Here is an 18,483-nt window from a genome sequence, read left to right as displayed (position 1 = left end):
ATGAGTTTAATAACCTCCTGTTATCGTTTCTCTAGTGAACTCTTCAGCACATGAATGTTTCTTATTCTCCTGCAGGATTGAAGCCAAAACCTGAACTCAAATCAAATCCTGAAGGAGCTGCACTGACAGGAAACACAGTGACTCTGACCTGTCACATGGATCAGTCGACTGGATGGCAGTTTTACTGGTACCAACACACACAGAAACATCAGAAAAACACAACAGACAAAAACTCCTACACAGTGAACATTGATTCAGTGTCTGATGGAGGTCAGTACTGGTGTAGAGCTGGAAGAGGAAATCCAGTTTACTACACACACTACAGTGATGCACTGTGGGTAAATGTTACAGGTGAGAAAGAAAATGTATTTTAAGATGTCATTAGTTGATGCCATGCAAGTCAATTTAATTTAAAATACAGATAAAACATTCAAATGTACCTAATATTGTTGAGAATTTTTGTCCAAAATGTTAATCATTTAGTTATTAAATTGTTTTTATGTTATGTTGTTTGAGTCAAAAATAGCATAATAAGTTGTCTTCATACAGACCAACCTAAAACTATTTTGACTGTAAAGCCTGAAAATCAGCTGTTCAGTGGAGAAACTGTCACTCTCAGATGTGACATACAGGGTGGAGGAGACACTGAGTGGACATACAGCTGGACTGTAGAGAATACCAACTACATGAATAAATACATTGTCAGTGAATACAAGAAACAAGAGTATAAAATCAGCAGTGTTGAACACACACACAGTGGTAAATACACCTGTAGAGGAAAGACAAGAGATGGACAAAACTCAGAGATCAGTGATGCTGTTACACTGACTGTGTCATCAGGTGAGTTTATATGTTTATTCATTATAAGAAGTATAAACAGCAGTTTTCACATTAATGTTAATGCAAATATTTAATGTTATTAATACAATACAGTGTGTTTTTATTTTAGATAAAGCCCAAGCAGTGTTAAGTGTTTCTCCACAGAAGTGGCTGACAGAAGGAGACTCAGTGACTCTGATCTGTGAGGTTTACGGCTCCTCTACAGGATGGACTTTCAGCTGGAACAGAGATGATAATGAGTTCAATTATAAACACCTGTCAGACAGCAGCAGAGGAGCTGGAGGAAACTACACTGTCAGTTCTGCTGCTGTAAATCACACAGGAGTTTATGCGTGCAGAGGAGAGAGAGGAGAACAAGTGTATTACACAGAGGACAGCAACACACAGCCACTATGGGTCACTGGTGAGTTGAAACACTGTGTATTCATTTAGGAGTTAAAACAGCGTGAATTAGACAGTAAAAATGTATGTGTGTGTGTGTGTGTGTCCAGGTATTCCCTAGTAAAACCTGAAATTCTTTACGTTGTGGGGACAATCAGTCGGTCCCCATGTGGAAAACATCTTATATATCATACTAAATTATGTTTTTTGAAAATGTAAAACTGCAGAATGTTTTCTGTGAGGGTTAGGTTTAGGGGTAGGGTTTGGGGATAGATTAAGTTTGTACAGTATAAAAACCATAATGTCTATGGAGAGTCCTCATAAAACATGAAAATTCAACATGTGTGTGTGTGTATGTGTGTGTGTGTGTGTGTGTGTGTGCGTGTGTGGGTGTGTGTGTGTGTGTGTGTGTAAAGAACTTTCATGATCAAATGTGTTTTAAAACATTTCCAAATTCAAGCTGTGATGTGTTTCTCAGGTGTCTCTCCTTCAGTTTCTCTGATCATCAGTCCCAACAGAACTCAACACTTCACATCTGACTCTCTCTCTCTGAGCTGTGAGGATCAGAGTAACTCTGCTGGATGGTCAGTGAGAAGATACACAGACAGATGGGGGCTGCAAGATTGTTCATCATCATACTGGGGATCACAAACAGGATCTAAATGTAGAATCAGTCCCGTCTACACATCACACACTGGAGTGTACTGGTGTTACTCTGAATCTGGAGACAACAGTAATGCTGTTAATATCACAGTACACAGTGAGTCCACAACTATTTATTTATTGATTTTATTGGTGGTTTACAATCAATGTGTAAAGCAGGTTGATATAATAAGTGCAGGAAGCATAAGATACAATTCAGTAACTGCAATAATTAGGAGACACTTTTATTATTACTCATAATAAGTTAATTATTTAAACAACCCACTAAAACTAAGTCTTAAACTTTGATGTGTAACTCATACTCTGCATTGATGGTGCTACAGACATGAATCATGGTGTCCGGCTTCTTGAAGAGAGGCGTTCTATTACTGTGCTAAGTGGTCAGACTCATGATTACATCTATCAGACAATAAAATGGGCAATGAAAGACATATATTGAAGGAAACACATCTAGGGACCAGAATAGAGACTTGAAGTTTGGCTCTTTTGACTTGGGCCAAAAAGCAACCTCCTAGCAACCACCCAGAACACCATAGCAACCACCTAGCAATTCATAGCAACCACGCATAACATCCGACTAACAACATCCTGGCAACACGCTAGCATTTGTGGCAGGAAGTTTTTCATGTTTAAGCACCACTCACATTCTCTTTGGAAAATGTTAAAATCAAGTTGATGTACTTTTCTTCTAGTAAGTGCACATTTCCTCTGTTCTGTAGATGGTGATGTGATTCTGGAGAGTCCTGTTCATCCTGTGACTGAAGGAGATTCTCTGACTCTACGCTGTTTATATCGATATAAAAACCCATCAGTCCTCACAGCTGATTTCTATAAAGATGGATCCCTCCTCCAGATGCAGACTACTGGAGAGATGATCATCCCTACTGTCTCAAAGTCACATGAGGGTTTCTACTACTGTAAACACACAGAGAGAGGAGAGTCACCCAAGAGCTGGATCTCAGTCAGAGGTGAAACTGCATTGAAGAACTATAAACAAACAGTAAACAAAAACAAAAAAATTTATGTTTTGGTATAATTTGCAGCACATTTTTAAATGTATAATTGTATTTTTCTTCCCCAGTCTCAAGATCTGTGTCTCATGGACTGATAACTGGAGTGACTGTCGGACTGAGTGTCATGCTTTTGATTATTCTCTTACTGGTCCTGCTGTGGTGCTACAAAAACAAAAAAGGTTCATCTTCTGTCCCCTTAGAGTTCAATGTGACAATTTAATGACACATCTGCATCTTAATATGGGGAGTTTTTATTGAAGTCTTATGAATTTGAACACTGTCATTCTCAAACATGTATGTATACTGTATATTCACTTGTTTTGTTTCTGACCTCTTTATTCATTGAAACGTTCATGTAAACACTGTGTTTGACTAGGTGGAGGATCTCTGTCTCCTTCTTCTGTCAGTCAACAGCAGAACATCAGTCAGACATCAGAGCAGAACCAGAATGAAAGTGTATATACAACACCGCTGCAGTGTGGTCAGTCTCAAATCTTTTAACAATTATTTTACAGTGCCTAATGTAGTGAGAAACAAATCTGAACATATATATTTAAAATAAATTCACAGAAATGAATCTACTAATGGCTTATAGCTGTCTGAGATATAAATAAAATTACACACTTCATCTTTAGCTAACAAGACATACATCACTTTAAAAATCATGTCCCACTCCTCTAAAGTTTAAAATGATTTTTGTGTTACCGATTTATGTAATTTGGCTGTACGTCATTTGTTTTATTTTATTATGAAAAATGCACAACAAAATATATATTTTAGTAACTTTATTTCATAGGTTATTAGCACATTAAATATTTAACTTTTATTTAATATCAGTGTCAAAATGAAAAACAATATTTCCCTGCAGCTTTTATTCATAAAATATACAGATTTGACAAATGGTCTTTTGTTACTTTATTTATTTATTTATTTCAGGCACTGGTCATATTTATGATTCTCTTCATGCAACAGTTAATACAGACACAAGTACAGGTAACTGCATGACAGTCAAGCAGCTGTTTTATAAAGAAATGTAAATGTTATAAAAGATTATTTTTTTTTAGGAGTCAATGGGACAGAGACAGATGATGTCATGTATTCACAGATCAACTGGAAGAAAAAGAAACTCAAGATCAAAGGTACAAAGACTGAAAGGGTAAAACCAAACAGAAAAGGGAAAACTCTTACTAAATTCTTTATTTTTCTATGTAGACTCAATAGCAGGGCCTACTGACCTAACCTATGCTGAGATTGAACTGAAATGTAAGAAGGAAGTCAAGAAAAAGAAAGGAAAGAAAGGTACTGTATGCAAAAAACAAAACATCTCTGCTTGACCTGTCTGCTTCATTTTATGATCCGAGTCTGTTTTTATTGTACTATTATAGTTGCTGGTATGTAAATATGAAAATGAATATTTAATAAATACAGAAGCAATAGTGGTGTCATGTTTTTCCTAATGAAGTTTCTTAACTCTTGTTAGGGAATACCAATGATGCTACACCAAGTGCAGACACTGTGTACTCTAAACTGAACATGGGAACGGATCAAATGGATCAAGGTAAAAATAAACTAATACCATAAAATTATATATCAGTTGAAAAGGAACCAGTGAAAACATCTTCAAGCATCATTGAGAATCTTATAATAAAATTAAATATGCATTTTAGAATCATTGTTTATGTTTCCAGGTGCTGCTTGTGGATCGAGTGATGTGACTTATGCTCAGATTAAATAAAAGACCAAAGGAGAAATTTACAACAACAGACAAGCAAATAAAATAAAGCTTGCCATGTTTATGCTGATGATATTATCTGCATCTTCCATGAACAAGGCCTTTACAAAAATCCTAAACAGTACAAAACGTGTTTGATGTAGTATAAACACAACTTAACCAACTTAAAAAGTAGCTTGTTCTTAATGTAGATAAAACTGAGCTTATCTTTATTTTTCTAAATGTAGGAATATACGGTGGATTCAAAGCATTGATAATATGCAATTTAACAAATTGAAGTGGTCTGTAATTTTAGCAAATAATAAAGAAAAGCAGCCAATAAGTGCCCAACATAGGAAACTCCTTAAATACTGTTTAAAAAGCATCCCAGGGTGATACCTCAAGATGTTGGTTGAGAAAATCTGTCTGCAAATTCTAGGCAAAGGGTGACTACTTTGAAGATGCTAAAATATAACACAGTTTTGATTTATTTTGGATTTTGTTTAATCACAACATAATTCCCATAGTTCCATTTATGTTATTCCATAGTTTTGATGACTTTACTATTATTCTAAAATTTGATAAAAAATTATAATAAAGAATGAGTAAGTGTTTCAAAACTTTTGACCGGAAAGTGTACATATACAGTATATATATAAAAAATAGACAAAATATTTTAATAATAGAAATGGTTGTAAAATATAAAGAGTACATAAAAAGCGATACTGCTTTTCAGAAGCAATATTAAAGGTATAGTTCACCCAACAAAGAAAAATTGTGTCAACATTAACTCACCCCTCAGGTTGTGTTTTGATATGAAGCTCTAAAAATCAAATAAAAGTACCATAAATGTTGTCCATATGTAGCAGTGTTTAATCTGCGTTGTGTTGTTGTCACATTAAATAAACTTTGAACTCAGAAATAGTTGTCTTGTGTCTTCATTTATTGCCTGGTCAAACACATGAACATCCTTTTTTGAGTGCCTCTGCAGCACTTACATCACTCTCTCTGTGAGAAACCACACATTTGCTTAAAAAATATAAAAACTGATTCAGAGCAAAAAATAACCAACAAAACATACATAAATACGTTACCAACTCAATGTCTTAAACACAATGAATTACTCAGAGAGTAATCAATTAGATCAAATATGTAACTAATGAATTGACCGCACTTCACATGCGACCTACCTCTGTGAGAGCTCATGCAAACTGGGAAGAAGCAGAGTGCGCAGACTCCCCCAAGTCTATGTAGAGCCCACAGAATAAGAGGAAGTCCAAATATGGTCATGACAAGAGGAATCACTAAACTATACTATTTAATTATATACCTGTTACATATACAACTTGTGTGATATAGTCCAAGTCTTTTGAAGCCATAGGATACTTAAGTGTGTGGAACAGAGTGAAATATATGTCTTTATTTACTTAAAAGCTTGCAAATCTAGTATGTTAATGTTAGACGTGTGAGCGTCTTTGTTTATATAATCATTAGTTCTTGCTTGTATCGTCAGCATGGCTGATATGAAATTATTATAGGCCTGTCTTATTGTACAATTATTTATATTTTATTTAAATGATTTGTTATTTATTTATTTTTTGCTATGTTTTTAAAAGATGCACTACGTAACTTTGTGCTTTCTAGCTGTGTGTTGTCTTTGAGTATCAATGCGCCATTTGTAATAATTGTGTACAAGTCCCTTAGAGGTGCAATATGTAATATGTTTATTGTACTAAAGCATAAAATTATCATAATATGTTATCAGAGATTTAGGAAACATGCTAAGTTGAAATACTGGCTACAGTCAGTATATTCTACTTTGAAATGTCCGTTCCAGGCCGGAATTTCTGTTTGTGTTTTGGCCTGTGTAATCCCGCCCACTGCCCATTTCCCAATAGTATTTCGAGGCCAGATTTGAAACAAGATAGCGGGCAAACACAGCACGCTGCAGCCATGGAAGCCAGCAATACGTCTAGCTAACATTGACTGAGTTTTAAAAAATCCACATGAGCTGGTTAATACTTTGCAAACAAAAAAAAACATTGCAAACGTATACATTAGCTGATCAACTAACAGTGTAAGGCTCGTCACTTGCCATTGTTATTCATTTTGATTAATAGAATTTGCATTAAGCTACTTATTTTTGTGGGGCAATGGCATGCCATACTCTTTGTGTAGACTATGCATCCAAAACAAGCTGAGAATTGTGTTCTTAAATTGCTTTATTGCGTGAAAAACCAAAGTACTATTCAAATTTTGAATAATTTTATACACAGAAATTGAGCAATGCAACAATGCTAGAACACTAGGTTGTCGTTTCTGATATGATAATGGCCTAATTTAATCACCTTTGATTTGCTATTGCATTCAAGGAATAGTTCACCCCAAAATGAAAATTCTCTCATTATTCACTTATCCTGATGCCATCACAGATGTGTATGACTATCTTTCTTCAGCAGAACACACAAAAAGGTTTTTAGAAGAAGATCTGAGCTCTATTTGTCCTTATAATGCAAGTCCACAGGTACCAGCACTTCGACAGTCCAAAAGTCACATTTAGGCAGCATAAAGTAATCCATACTTCTCCAGTCAGTCAGTTGATATCTTCTGAAGCAAATCGATAGTTATGTTAAAAAAAAAAAAATTAACGTTAAATCAGCGATTCTGTCCAGGCTCTGATGCTGTTTGAAATGGCCAAAGTCTTGTTTCTTTTTCTGTGTTAATCTAAGCTTCCGAATTCTCACGTGAACTCGCCGACATGCTTAATACGTCACGTGACAGCTAGGTGATGCATCAACTGCTGGCAGAAAGCGCTTTTTAAAGTTAATAACGTTTTCATTTTAGATTTATTTTTACACAAACATATCGATTTGCTTCAGAAGACATTCATTGATCGACTGGAGTCATGTGGATTACACTGATAGCGTAACGTGTTTCATCAGAAAATGCGTAGAGGATGTTGTTCTGACCAAAACAATACGGATCTACCCCAACCAGAAGTCATGGATAAATAGCGATGTTCGCGCTGCATTTGATGCGCGGACCTCCGCTTTTAATTCAGGGAATGCGGAGGAGCATAAACAAGCCAGTTATGCACTCCGCAAAACAATCAGAGCAGCCAAACACCAGTACAGGGGCAAGAGTGAAGGACAGTTTAACACCACCAATTCTAGAAGCATGTGACAGGGAATTAATATCATCACAGGCTGTAAAGGGAATAAAAACTCCGCCGTGAACACTGCTGTCTCTCTCCCGGATGTGCTAAATACTTTTTATGCTCATTTCGAGGAAAATAACACCGCCCTCGTGGAGAGAGCTCTCACGGCCGAAGCTACAGAGGTTAGTTCACTCTCCGTCTCTGTAGCGGATGTAACCCGATCCTTCCGAAGGGTGAATATCCGTAAAGCCGCGGGTCCAGATGGCATTCCGGGCCGCATCATCAGAGCGTACGCAAACCAACTGGCTGGTGTTTTTACGGACATTTTCAACCTTTCCCTTTCTTTGTCTGTAGTCCCCACAAGCTTCAAAACGTCCACCATTGTGCCTGTACCAAAGCAATCCAAAATCACTTGCTTAAATGACTGGCGTCCTGTTGCTCTGACCCCCATCATCAGCAAATGCTTTGAGAGACTAATTAGAGATTACATCTGCTCTGTGCTGCCTCCATCACTGGACCCATTGCAGTTTGCTTACCGCAACAACCGCTCCACTGACGATGCCATTGCATCTACAATACACACTGCTCTCTCCCACCTGGAAAAAAGGAACATTTATGTGAGAATGCTGTTTGTAGACTACAGCTCAGCATTCAACACCATAGTGCCCTCCAAGCTTTACATGAAACTCCGGGCCCTGGGCTTAAACAGCTCGCTGTGCAGCTGGATCCTGGACTTCCTGTAAAGCAGACGCCAGGTGGTTAGAATGGGCAGCAACATCTCCTCATCACTGACCCTCAACACTGGAGCCCCGCAGGGCTGTGTTCTCAGCCCACTCCTGTATTCCCTGTACACACATACTGTGTAGCAACACACAGCTCCAATGCCATCATTAAGTCTGCTGATGATACGACGGTGGTAGGTCTGATCACTGACAATGATGAAACGGCCTACAGAGAGGAAGTGCACACTCTGACACGCTGGTGTCAGGAGCACAACCTCTCCCTCAACATCAGCAAGACAAAGGAGCTTGTGGTGGACTTCAGGAGAAAAGACAGAGAACACAGTCCCATCACCATCAATGGAGCACCGGTGGAGAGATTCAGCAGCTTCAAGTTCCTCTGTGTCCACATGAGGAGCTCACATTGTCCATCTACACTGAGGCCGTTGTGAAGAAGGCTCATCAGTGCCTCTTCTTCCTGTGATGGCTGAGAAAGTTTGGAATGAACCGCCACATCCACACATGGTTCTACACCAGCACTGTAGAGAGCATCCTGACTGGCTGCATCACTGCCTGGTATGGCAATAGCACCGCCCACAACCGCAAAGCCCAGCAAAGTGTGGTGCGAACTGCCAGACACAACATCGGAGGTGAGCTTCCCTCCCTCCAGGACATATATACCAGGCGGTGTGTGAAAAAAGGTCGGAGGATCATCAGAGACTCCAGCCATCGAAGCCATGGGCTGCTCTCACTGCTACCATCAGGCTGGCGGTATCGCAGCATCAGGACCCCGCACCAGCCGACTTCAAGACAGCTTCTTCCCCCAAAGCAATCAGACTTTTGAACTCTTGATCTCTCACGATCAATATACATCAGCACTGCACTGTGTTAATCTTATTATCTCACACTGGACTGTCATAAATTATATTCTCTCTTAACAACACACTGGCAACTGATTATCAGCCGACAGCCTGAATGTCAATACAGTACAATACAACCTACTGTATATTTTATATATACTATATATAATATTTTTATTGTATAATGTGTATTCTATATTCTGTGTATGTGTATGCTATATTGTGTGTATTCTCTACTGTACAATATTCTATATTGTGTGTATTGTATACTGTACATTGTATATTATTATTTGTATATTGTGTTGTGTGTAATTATGTGTATATTAGATATGTTAATTGTGATGTGTAAATCTGTTTATTGTAAATTGGTATATGTCTCATCACTGTCATGACTGCTATGTTGCTCAGAACTGCACCCAAGACTTTCACCCACTATTGTACTTGTGTATGTGGTTGTGTGACAATAAAAGTGATTTGATTTAATTTTGATTACTTTTATGCTGCCTAAATGTAACTTTTGGACCATCAAAGTGCTGGCACCCATGTACTTCCATTTCAAGGACCTGACAGACCTCAGATCTTCTTCTATCAATCTTTATTTGTGTTCTGCTGAAGAAAGACAGTCATACACATCTGGGGTGGCATCAGGGTAAGTGAATAATGAGAGAATTCTCATTTTTGGGTGAACTATTCCTTTCATGCACCCAAATGATGTTGTAAACAGAATATTTTTGGGCTTTGGGAGTAGACTTAAATGAAGTGATATAATTGAAACTTTCCAAGATTAGTTAATTGTGGCAACTGTAACTGTAATGTTGATTTATTAATTTATTGAAACTTTTCAAGATAAGTTAATTGTGGCAACTGTAATTGTAATGTTGATTTATTTATTTATTGAAACTTTTCAACATATAATATTTTCAAACATATAAGTGGTGGGGGTCTGTGATCATAGTCAGCTTACCTTACAGAAATATAGGGATGTATATGCCCAACCTGTGTATTCCTTGGGATATCTTTTCTGTTCATTAAAAATTATTACCTTATGCATGTTTGATATTGCTGAAGGTCTTTTTTAAATAATTCTGGTAACCCATAAGTAATGAGTCAAGTGTTACCACATATATATATATATATATATATATATATATATATATATATATATATATATATATATATATATATATATATAAACATTCTGGCACTGAATTATGAATCATTGAAATAATTGAACAGAATTGTATAGGCTACAAACCTTTAGCAGGATAATGCTTTTAATTGCTGGTGCTCACGGTTACTACATGTTTTAAAAGTCTTCTCTCTTAACATAAAGTAAAATAATAAAATGATGCATCTAAAGGACGAGTGCATTGATCTCCACAAGACTTCAACAGAAAATGGAGAGAAAACCGGCGTGCAACATGAGGCCGATTCCACATGTGTACTTCCACCCTAGACAGTCCACTCAGTAAATATGTACAGTTTTTATCAAATTAATTTGACGTTTCCTCCTTTGTCTATGTTCGGTATGAACAGAACAGAATGTATGTTAAAGTTTACAACGTGAAGGCGGATCGACGGAGCAAAATCGCACTCGCTCTTCTTTCAGTTTCAGCATGAGCATTGAATATGGCGAAACCTGATTGGATTAGAAGCTTGATGGATGTGACACTCATTCTTTTTTTCACTGGATCCATTAAGTTACTCAGAAGAAAAAAACTGCACTTCACATAAAATTAAACACTTCTTGTAAAATTAACCTACAGTATCTATGAATAAAATAGTCATTTTCAAAACATTTTGTGCAAAAAAAAACAAAAAAACAAAAAACAAATTATGTGTATATTCAAGTGTGTGTCATTAATCAATAATGCATTACCATGACCCTCACTTTAAAATAATTAGTATTTCCTTCATGTTTATGTGGTAACACTTGACTAATTACTTATGGGTTACCAAACATTTTTTTTAAAGTCCTCCAGCAATATCCAACCTGCCGAAGTTAATTATTTGTAATGAACAGAAGAGATATCCCAGGGAATACACATGTTTGGCACATACATCTGTAAGCTGACTATGAAACTCGACACAATAGCCATGATTTAGAGAGCTGTTATGTTCATAAATTAATTCCAGCAAAGAACACACATGAGGCGTAGTGACTCTGACCTGTCACATGGATCAGTCGACTGGATGGCAGTTTTACTGGTACCAACACACACAGAAACATCAGATAAACATCATGGTTACTTGTGTAACCTCCATTCCCTGATGGAGGGAACGAGACGTTGTGTCGATGTAGTGACACTAGGGGTCACTCTTGGGAGCCCGAGACACCTCTGGTCTTTGATAAAAGGCCAATGAAAATTTGCGAGTGGTATTTGCATGCCACTCCCCCGGTCATACGGGTATAAAAGGAGCTGGCATGCAACCACTCATTCAGGTTTTATGCTGAGGAGCCGAGACAAGGTCCGGCCATTTCAGCGGGTAGTTCAGCATTGTGGCAGGAGGGACACAACGTCTCATTCCCTCCATCAGGGAACGGCGGTTACACAAGTAACCATGACATTCCCTATCTGTCACTCATTCGACGTTGTATTGATGTAGTGACACTAGGGGTCTCCCAAGGGGAGGACACCGCGGAGACCACACCTCGCCCAGAGAGAGGGGGGATATTTAAGTGGAAAAATACGTCACATGGCCTTGCCAAACTATGTCGGAAGTATGTCATGTGGAGAAGTCTCATGGTAGGTCCTACCCAATGGAGGAGGAGTTACTACAAACATGGAGACTGTGGCAGAGGGGCCTCTGCCCAAGGAAGATGCAGTTTGCCAACAGGGAAACGAATTAGCGGAAGATATACATCGCATGGAGTTGCCTACAGGGAACCGCCACATGCGGAGCACCTACCCCAGAACAGGGCTTTTAGTTAGCACGTGTACTGGGCTGGCAGGGCTCGGAGGAAGTCAACTAAGTAACAAAGTTTGTGAACACTACTGGGAGTTAATGGCGCACGTCATCTTCTCAGAGGAGGTGAAAGGCGCTATGTGCAAGAGATACACCCGGCCGGCTATCCAGGGCTTATCCGCTTGTATTGCGTGCCACTACACGGGACAAAACCGGTTCCACCCAGAGGTTGTAGAACCTTGCAAAGGTGTTGGGTGTTGCCCAGCCCGCTGCTCTGCAAATGTCTGTTAGAGAGGCACCCCTGGCCAGGGCCCAGGAGGCAACTACACCCCTGGTAGAATGGGCTTGTAGCCCTACCGGGGTCGGCACATCCTGGTCGTGATATGCCATAGCTATGGTGATAATGAGCCAGTGGGCGATCCTCTGCTTGGAGAAAGCGCTTCCATTCCGCTGTGCACCAAAGCAGACAAAGAGCTGCTCAGAGATCCTAAAGCTCTGTGTGCGATCCAAATAGATGCGTAAAGCATGCACCGGACACAGCAATGACAGGGCTGCGTCTGCCTCCTCCTGGGGCAGCGCTCACAGGTTCACCACGGCATACAAGCGCCTCATAGAGGGGGCCCTAGCCTAGGTGATTTGTGACATACAACGAGAGCGCAGACCGCCTTGGCGGTTGACATATGCTACCGTTGCCATGTTGTCTGTCTGAACTAACACGTGCTTGCCCTGGATCAACGGCTGGAACCTCCGCAGGGTGAGCAGATTTGCCAGCAACTCGAGGCAGTTGATGTGCCAATGCAGCCATGGGCCCATCCATAAGCCGGTGGCGGCGTGCCCGTTTCAAACAGCGCCCCAGCCCGTTTTGGAGGCATCTGTCGTGACCACGACGCACCTGGAGACCTGCTCTAGGGGAACGCCAGCCAGTAGAAATGTGAGGTCTGTCCAAGGGCTGAAGAGGCGGTGACAGACCGGTGTGATGTCCACGCGATGTGTCCAGTGGCGCCATGCCCATCTCGGGACTCGAGTCTGAAGCCAGTGCTGAAGTGGTCTCATATGCATCAACCCGAGTGGGATGGCCACCGCTGAGGATGCCATATGCCCCAGGAGCCTCTGAAAGAGTTTCAGTGGAACCACTGTTTTCAGTTTGCGGGGCGGAGCTCGAGGTGCCACACCATGTCGTGGCCGTGCTGAGTTCAGGGACATCGAAGTACTTACCTGGCTCCTTGTGACCACCCCCGGAACAGCCTGGGATGGGGGAGGAAGAAGTCTGTCATAGTGGCCCATGGAGACTGTCACATCAGGGGCGGATTTGTGCCACAGCTGGGCACTCAGGGGCGGGAAGACCGCCAAACCTCGTGATGACGGCTGTGCACACCGGATACGTGCCCAGGGAACAAGGAAACCGCTCTTGCTGAACTCTTGGGTACTGCAGCCAATTGGGCATGCAGCGCAATTAAATGCAAAGGTAACAAAAGGTTCTCCTCCCGGCCCTTGACCGGGGGATGAAGTGGTCTGCTTACCAGCTCCAGAGCAGCGGGTTTCGTTGTCCCTGGGTCGCCCGTCTCAGGGGCACTTTGAAGGCTTTCACGGGTTCTTGGCGGCCGCGAGAAGGGTGGCGTCTGCATTCTGCAGTGGGCTCCACGTCGGGGCCAGTCCGAAGGGGTGGGCTGCGGCAGAGCCGGTGCAGTCACCACAGGGGGACGCCCTTGGCGACAAGCAGATGGGGTGCGGGATCTTGAGCCGCGTCGGGGCACGATATGCCGAACGGTGTTGCCGAATAAGCCAGCCTGAGTGACGGGGGCAGCAAGGAACTGTGTCTTGTCGGGCTCACCCATCTCAACCAGGTTGAGCCAAAGGTTGCGCTCCTGGACCACTAATGTGGACATCGTCCGCCCGAGAGACCGCACCGTGACCTTCGTCACCCGGAGAGCGAGGTCGGTTGCTGAGCACAGCTCCTGAATCAATCCCGGTGTGGAACTACCCTCGTGCAGTTCCTTTAGTGCCTTGGCGGACTTGCAGGAGAGCCATGGTGTGCAGGGTGGAGGCGGCTTGTCCAGCAGCACTGTAGGCCTTGGCCGTCAGAGACGACGTAAACCTACAGGCCTTGAACAGGAGCTTTGGGCGCCTGCGCCAGGTGGCGGCACTCTGCGGGCACAGGTGCACCGCGAGTGCCCTTATCCACCGAGGGGATTGCTGAATAGCCCTTGGCCGCCCCACCATTGAGGGTAGTGAGGGCGGGGAAGCTGAAAGATCGGGACCAGGCAGTAAAAAATGCCTCCCACAACCTTGTCAGCTCTTCATGCACTTCCAGGAAGAAAGGAACGGGGGCGGGGCGTGGCTGTGAGCCGCTGCTGCCCGGGAAAGCGTGTCGTCATCTCTGCATCAGCCTGTGACTGGGTGACCGCACCCGAAGGGAGGAGCCCAGTTGAGGCTTCCGCGTCCGACTGGACGAGCCCGCTCCGATGCTGCGCTCGAGAGCTCATCACTTTCGCAGGCTTCGAATAAGAGGTCGAACTCGCCGTGAGATGAGCCGGCGGACTTATCCGGAAGCCCGATCAGGGCAGACGGGCGTGCTGGGGAATGGGAGATCCGCGGGGGGATACCCGGCGGAGGTGGTCCCATTGGGGTCCACAAATCGCCCCCAGTGCTAGCCACGCTGGCCTCATACCCGTGGGTCGAAGGACCGAGGCGGGGAGCCTCTGAGGTGGCAAGAAAGACAGTGATTGTGACCATCAGAAGGTGAGAGATAACGAGCGCAACCAGGAATAACACACAATCGGAAAAGTATCTTTAGAAAGACGCGTCTTTTGCCGCTCATTTGGAGAAATATATTCTCTTTGAGAGAAATATACTCTTTTATTTCTGCCGAAGCACCCAGGGGCATTCTCTGCATTGCACCAGTGCAGAGGGGGGAGAAGCCGCTGAAATGTGCCGTCAGATCCAGCAGAGGTGAACGAACAGTCGTGGGAATTCAGCTCAATGAGCATGACCGTTCGGCTCCGAAGACAAAATCTGAATGAGTGGTTGCATATTAGCTCCTTTTATACCCATATGTCCAGGGGAGCGGCATGCAAATACCACTCGCCAATTTTCACTGGCCTTTTATCAAAGACTAGAGGTGTCTCGGGCTCCCAAGAGTGACCCCTAGTGTCACTACATCGACACAACGTAGAGTGAGTGACAGATAGGGAACTACATTCTCATTCTCAATTTACTGCCGTGATCTTCACTTCACACTGTCGCTAAAGATGCATCAAGATGATGTCATTGTCACCCAGGGGTTCTTATAAGTGCACATTTATATGTTTTCTTTGTCCTTCCTCTTTCACACTCAGTATCTCAGTTTAAATATGGATTCATTTATATTGGTGTGAAGTACAATAGTTAAAAGTGTTTTTCATGACATCAACAGATTATACACACAGTATTCCTGCAAATTCATGAGTCCTCAAAAGGGTATTGCTATGTATATTGGTATATGGTATGAATATTAAATTAGACTGAAATAGAACTAGATTTAACTCGACTGAAAAAAGGTTAATGATGCTTGCCTGTGCAAAACTTACACCTATGATGCTAGGGTGTAACTGTTAGAGCATTGTTACAGGATGTCAAGTCAACCTTTATTTATAGAGCACATTTAAAAACAACAGAAGTTGACACAAAGTGCTTTACAGATCAAACAAACAAAATGACAGAGTGAAATAAAACAGACTGATTTGAAGTTAAATATAAAACATAATAAAATAAATAACAAAAATTAAACACAACATCATGTATTTATCCATTTCAAACTAATCAATTATCTATTCAAAAGCTACAGAATAAAAATATGTTTTTAAAGAAGATATAAAAATGTCTAATGATGAAGCTGACCTCACATGGAAAGGGAGACTATTCCACAGATTAGGACCTATCACAGAAAAGGCACGGTCACCCTTAGATCTATAGCGGCAATGAGGAACCCCTTAATAAAAGTTGATCAGAAGACCTGAGAGCTCTGGTGGGGGAGTAAGGGTGTAGAAGGTCACTGATATATTGGGGCACGAGACCAGATAGTGCCTTGTAGACAAAAATCAGAATTTTAAAATTTACCCTGAATTTCACAGGAAGTCAGTGTAGAAACCGGGTGTGGCAGCGGGGGCGTGGTCAAGCATCTCTCCGGAGAGAGAGAAAGCGGTAAGGGCGCTTACACCTGAGCTAAATTATGTCTAACACCTGTCTCTAATTTCAGTGAGCACGGGGAGAGCGGCATAAATAGAGCAACACAGCACTTAGTCGAGAGAGAGACTGGATACGACAGAGCCGAGCCAGAGCAAGGATTTTCTAGTAGTGAAAGTTTATTTGTGAAAGCAGTGTGTGTTAGTGTTTAGTTTAGTGCGTAAAGGTAAACTGTAAAGTGGTGTCGTGAAAAGGGGAAAATAAAGCCTCACCTTAAGAAGGAAAAACTGCTTCTCGCTTCATCTTTTACACTGGTGCCGAAACCCAGGATTGAAGTTTGGGTCGAAGATGGATGGAGGTCGTCCCGTAGAGTCCTCCCAGTTGGAGGAGATCCTCCAAGCCCTCGCCAGCCTACATCAGAACCACCAACAAACGCTGCTTGAGCTCCGACAAGATCAAGACCGCCGGTTTGTCGAGCTCATGCATGCTCAAGCCGAGGACCGGCAGGCGATCCGGAGCCTCCTCAGCCAGGGGGCATCCTCAGCCGCGACCCCGGACACACCCACGCCGTTACCCCCGCCAGCATTACAGAAAATGGGGGCAGCGGACGACCCCGAGCCCTTCCTGGATTTGTTTGAGTGGACCGCCGAGATCTAGGGCTGGCCGCTCGGCCAATGGGCAGCCCGATTGATCCCACTATTGTCCGGGGAAGCCCAGCTCGCGGCTCAACAACTGCCAGCGTCGAGCCTCCTGGCCTACGGAGATCTAAAAAGAGCCATCTTGCAACGGGTTGGTCGCACTCCGGAGGAAAGTCGTCAACTCTTCCGGAGCTTGAAGTTGGAAAGCTCCGACCACCCGTTTGCCTTTGCCCAGCGGCTCCGTGACGCCTGCCGAAGATGGCTGCTAGCGGGGGATCGCGACGTCCAGGGAATTATCGACCAGGTGGTACTGGAACAGTTCATAGTTCTACTGCCAAAAAGGATGGCGGAGTGGGTCCAGTGCCACCGCCCGGCGTCGTTGGAGGAAGCTATCCAACTTGCGGAGGACCACATGGCGGCGATCCCGAGGGCAGAAGATCCCTCCTACGTTTTCTCTCCTCCCTCTGTTTCTTCCCCCTCCCCTCTCTCTCTCTCGTCTGCTCTCTCTCCAGGTCCCGTTCCTGCCCCACGCAGACGAGGAGGAACTCAGCCCCTGAGACCAGTTTCCCGGGTGTGGGAGGCGACACCTTCCCCTACTCCAATGCCCCGCCAACGCAAGTGCGGGCGTAGCGCCTGGGCCGGCCTGCTGGAGGTGCGGAGACCCGAGCCACTTCCGAGATCAGTGCCCTCTGATGGAGCTGGGGATGGTGGTGCGGGTCTCTGACCTCCCACAGGCTGCCCCCGAACGGGCCGGAGCGTACCGGATACCGGTAAGTGTCAAGGGGGGTACTCACCAAGCGTTGGTGGATACCGGGTGTAATCAAACCACTATCCACCAATGCCTGGTTCAACCCGAGGCATTGGTCACATCCAAAACGGTGAAGGTGAAGTGTGTACACGGGGATATTCACAAGTATCCGGTGATGACCCTGAAAATTAAATTCTGGGGGGAAAAGCATAGAGTGGAGGCTGCTGTTAGTTCCCGCCTCACCCATCCGCTGATTTTGGGGACTGATTGGCCTGATTTTAGAGTTTTATTAAAGGGAATTTGCGCGGATGGGTCCTGTGTGAAAATAGGGAGATGTGTGATGTGCGATGCTCTGGCAGGGGAGGTGGAGCCGGGGCCGTCCTCGACAGCTCCACGTCATGATGACGAGAGAGGGGGAGAGGCTGCAGCCCCTCCCCTTCTCAGGGAATTCCCTGAGGGGGATTTCCCTTTGGAGCAGTCGCGATACAAAACCCTCAAACACGCCTTTGACCAAGTGAGAGTCATCGATGGTCAACGACTCCAGCCTGACATCGCACTTTCATACCCCTATTTTGCAATTATAAATGAGTGGTTGTATCGAGTGACACAGGACACTCGGACCAAAGAGGACACAACCCAACTTTTGATTCCAAGGAGCCGTTGGGAAATGGTATTCCAGGCGGCT

At 43.2% G+C, this 18,483-nt stretch overlaps 1 protein-coding gene across 1 annotated transcript in view; it reads left to right on the top strand.

Annotated features, from left to right (window-relative positions):
* Positions 1–18,483, top strand: part of LOC127451493 (basement membrane-specific heparan sulfate proteoglycan core protein-like) — a 102,596-nt gene that overhangs the window by 7,324 nt on the left and 76,789 nt on the right. Inside the window, exons 5-15 of the mRNA XM_051716241.1 lie at positions 76–351; positions 550–840; positions 950–1,243; positions 1,700–1,981; positions 2,604–2,852; positions 2,966–3,076; positions 3,274–3,378; positions 3,834–3,890; positions 3,962–4,036; positions 4,110–4,196; positions 4,378–4,455. Coding sequence (XP_051572201.1) covers positions 76–351; positions 550–840; positions 950–1,243; positions 1,700–1,981; positions 2,604–2,852; positions 2,966–3,076; positions 3,274–3,378; positions 3,834–3,890; positions 3,962–4,036; positions 4,110–4,196; positions 4,378–4,455 — 1,905 coding nt within the window. The remainder of the gene's footprint in view (positions 1–75; positions 352–549; positions 841–949; positions 1,244–1,699; positions 1,982–2,603; positions 2,853–2,965; positions 3,077–3,273; positions 3,379–3,833; positions 3,891–3,961; positions 4,037–4,109; positions 4,197–4,377; positions 4,456–18,483) is intronic.

The sequence above is a fragment of the Myxocyprinus asiaticus genome, chromosome 14 (assembly GCF_019703515.2).
Source record: "Myxocyprinus asiaticus isolate MX2 ecotype Aquarium Trade chromosome 14, UBuf_Myxa_2, whole genome shotgun sequence".
Classification (NCBI taxonomy): Eukaryota; Metazoa; Chordata; class Actinopteri; order Cypriniformes; family Catostomidae; genus Myxocyprinus; species Myxocyprinus asiaticus.
Note: the sequence above shows the minus strand (reverse complement) of the source record. Positions and strands in the feature narration are given on the sequence as shown.